The sequence below is a fragment of the Pinus tabuliformis genome, chromosome 1_2 (assembly GCF_031772625.1).
Source record: "Pinus tabuliformis cultivar Carrire ecotype Pingquan chromosome 1_2, CPIR1, whole genome shotgun sequence".
In the NCBI taxonomy this organism is placed as follows: Eukaryota; Viridiplantae; Streptophyta; class Pinopsida; order Pinales; family Pinaceae; genus Pinus; species Pinus tabuliformis.
Window position 1 is genome coordinate 1059940371 of NC_142298.1, and position 3969 is coordinate 1059944339.

Below are 3969 nucleotides of genomic sequence, written 5' to 3' on the forward strand. Positions count from 1 at the left end.
AATCCTTCCACCTTTGCCACTTGATTCCAAATTAGCAGAAGTTATGCCAACATCATTTGTTGTAGCAAATGTACCAGAATTTGAAAAATGAAGTGGTTCAGATTTGTTGACAGTAGGTAGGATGCATTTATCAGTGACAGAAAATTTCCTCTCAGTAGAAATTAGTGAACCTGTTTCATGTTCAATAGCAATAGAAACCTTGACTTCATGGGAAGTTTCATCCATACTTGCCCCATTGGGAATATAACATTTTTCACCATGGGAAGCATCAAACTTTGTATTCAATTCTTTCAAGTTGTCTCTCTGTGTCACTTGACCATTACTAGCTTGTTTAGATGATACCTCCTTATTCCTCGATGAACACTGAATTCCACTGTCAAATGAACCAGATTGCAAACCATTCTGCTTAAATGTGATTAAGCCTCCTAGAGTGGGAATAATCATTGGCATCTTCAGTGATGTCATTTTGTGTGAATCCTTCAAACCTAATGATGTTTTTATCACCAGCATATGAGTTATATGTGAGATCTAAATGATGAAGCTGAATAAAAAAAAAAAGGTCCCCTGTGCCATCATGTTCTCCAGAAAACAAGGCGGAATTGACAACTCCATCGGATTGCTGAACCTTGATTTACATGCCCAAGCATGGTATCACATTCAATCTTGGCAGTACATGAATTTATATTTGGTGCTTGACCTTGAGGAGAGCTAATGTCAATTGAAGTGGATGCTGCCGTTGACTTAGTTTGTTCATATAGCTCCAGCATTTGATTGCTAACCTCCTCAAGCTGTCGAGGAGTCACATCAAACTCCTCCCACCAAGGCCTCTCTCCATCTGATGGCAGTTTAACCTTCAAAAACTTAGCAGCGAGAAAGATAGCTCCAGCAGCAATATGTTGTGGCTTGAACTGGAAGCAGAGTGTTGTAATCAATCCATCATTCACAAAATTCCATGCTACCTGCGTTAAAGAACTTTTTTTAACTTTAAAAATCTTGATTGCAGAAACAAGAAATTTGTAGGGATGTTGCACATTAAAATCAAAGGCCAGCGTGGCAAGGAGAATCCGCTCCGCCATGACTACCAACTGTTTCTGTTGTTCATAGCACTCTTTTTGTCTAATACGTTCAGCAGCAGTTGGGTCCCTCTTGTGCCGAATTTCATAGGACAGCATTGTCACATCTCGAAGAGCCAAACCAACTTCTTCTACCTTGGTAGCAAGGACCATACAGGCAGTCCCAATAATATATTTGTCATTTGTTCGGTGGGACTGAGGCATATAAAAGCGATGGCAAAATATAATCGCTGTCGCAATAGCTACCTGAGGCAGCTGGAAATGCACGCCAATGTCTTTGATAAAAACGCCATCCTTCTTTTATTTATATTTAATGCGCACTCATCCTTTTAATGATGCCAGCTCTTGTGCCACTAAAAATGGCGGCCTTGTAGCATATAAAACTACTCGACTACCCCTTTTCCGGCAAAGAAAAATAAATATCAACCAGGTGTCTCTGTCTTTCATCGGTGGCAGAGCAAATGAATGACCAGCTAATATCTTTGTTTGCCACATCTCCATCCCAGTGTCATTAATCATGGCGACCCTATGGCAATCAACACCTTTATAAAAACCACTTTACATTTGGCATTTTATCACTGCATTGCATAAGAGAAAATTCGAATGCTGATATTGTCAAACAGTTAATGCGCATTCTCCATGCTAGTTCACGGACATAGCAATATATAGCATTCATACGCGCCTTATGATCAAATGCGCAGCCCTCAACCTTTGCTCTTTTTCTCTAAGTGATTCTGAAAACTCTAAATTATGTTTCTGCTGTTGTATGAGAGCATATATCTAATTGCAAATGTGGGCAAAACGTGGGCAACTGAAACAGGATCACTTGATAACAAATTCAGAGACGCTGCCATGCCATATGAAACGAAGTTCTAATTCAAATACTTTATACAATGCTCTAAAGTGTTCACATGCAAAAATATATATTCTCACTGTATCCTAGTTCCGTTGAAAACCGTAGATCCACTTCTGTATCACGCATTCACATTTTTTAATTCCATTGGCAATAGTACGCCTTCGCGTACCATGAGAAGAAAAAGTCGTTGTGTCCAGTGCAATGGCGAAATAAAAGGCATCCCATATGCAACGAACGGTAACCAATGGATTGAATAGACCGCTGTCTGTGGTGCCATGGAAACCTTAAACTATTACTTGCCAAAAGATGTAAATGCAGACTACATATGTGCTAAATTGCAGAATTGTGTCCTTGAAGTGCAGAATGACTAACATGCTGTAGGAATTACACCATCAAATGCCTTGAGAGAATCGACAATCAACCCTAATAGCTCTTCAGATTGCTCTAGCCATTTTGCAAAATCCATAGATCATAGTATCATATGCAACAACACCAGAGCTATATCCTTTAGTCATCATTAGACCTTTAAGCACATCAACCTCATACCCAGCAGTTGCAGTCAGTGTATAATAGACATGCTATGATTCAGGCCTCCACTGAAAACTCAAACAAATCCCCAGTTTCGTAGCACGCTACGAAACCACTCAAACAGGTAGCGCTGCAAAACTGCTAAAAAGAATCTTGGCGCTGCGAAACTGCTAAACAGAAATCAGGCGCTGCGAAAACACCCGGTCTTTAAGCTAGACCAAAAATTTTGACAACAGCATTTTTAGTGATAACAGTGGCTCCACTAGGGATAGTGTGCCCCTGTGGTACACTAAGAACATGCAGCTCCAGTGCCTTATCCATCTTTGACAAACTAAAATTTGCTTGACAAGCATAACTGTAGGAGAAAGAGAACTATATCTACTGAAAAATGCTCAGTTGACCTTGAGCTTATTTGCAATTACCTACCTACCTACCCTAACCATTTCAACTTCTTCAGCTCAATCAATATGAAACTTCCAATGCAGCCAATCATTAGCCTCATCTGATATTTGATTTCTTTGACTGTCCTGGAGTTCAAGGCCAATATGATAGTGTGATGGCCGCTGCCACTGAAACTGACTCTGACTGTATCGGATTTCAAACCCAATGTAATAATGTAAAGACCACTGCCACTGAAATAGTCTCTGATCTTCATATGAAAACTGAAACACTGGAGAGTAAAACTCTTCCATGTAATCAGCTATAGGGTCCCAGAACACATGATCAGCTTGTCCTTCCTTGGAACTTTCCAGCTGTGCAAACTGATCTTCAAACACAGTATTCAGTTCCTCCATCGTGAAAGAGTAAGGAACCAGGATAGTCTTCTTGTGTTCAGCCATAAAAAATTTCTGAGAACAATAATCATGATCAGGGAAATTGTATGCCTGAATTTGTCCTTCTAAACCTTCAATTTCTTTCTCAATATCTTTGGCAATTTCATCAAAAAATTTCATCTTATCCTCTGACTTACAATCAAAGGATTTCAGATATGAGGACAGGGACAAAGAAAAAGATTCATTTGTTTCTTTTTTATTGTGATCATTATTCCATTGTTTAAAACTTTCAACTGAGGGAGAGTCTGCTACCTCCTCTGTCCTATCTGTCCATTCCTCCAAGAACATGAGCCAAAGCTCTTGAAATGATTTAATGGATTCGGCAGGCAAACATTCAACCCATTGTTTGCATTTCCCTTGAAGTGAATCACAAAACAACCTTATGCAAACATCTTCATGTTTAACTCTAAGAAGCTCAGCAAAATGAAAAAAATCTGAGATATGCTCCAACGTTAAACTCAAGTCTTCACCGTTAAATTTTGGACCATTCTTTAGAAAATAAACATCCTTGGGAAAATGGTTTGGGAAACCTTGAATTCCTGAGAAATCTATGCATGCATACCTTGAACAAATAATGACAGCTTCTGGGTCTTTCATAGCTCCAGTGGAATCACCATGAATGTATAAACTTTGAATTCTTCAACAATGGAGTCGCCAAGGTAGTTTTGCAGCCATGAAA

At 39.3% G+C, this 3969-nt stretch overlaps 1 protein-coding gene across 1 annotated transcript; it reads right to left on the reverse strand.

Annotated features, from left to right (window-relative positions):
* Window positions 1-572: 572 nt before the first annotated feature.
* Window positions 573-1352, reverse strand: LOC149209792 (cyclin-T1-4-like). Its single transcript, XM_089398748.1, has one exon. It carries the CDS (start codon window positions 1275-1277, stop codon window positions 573-575), a length of 705 nt encoding a protein of 234 aa, XP_089254874.1. The 5' UTR covers window positions 1278-1352.
* Between the last annotated feature and the right edge of the window lie 2617 nt (window positions 1353-3969).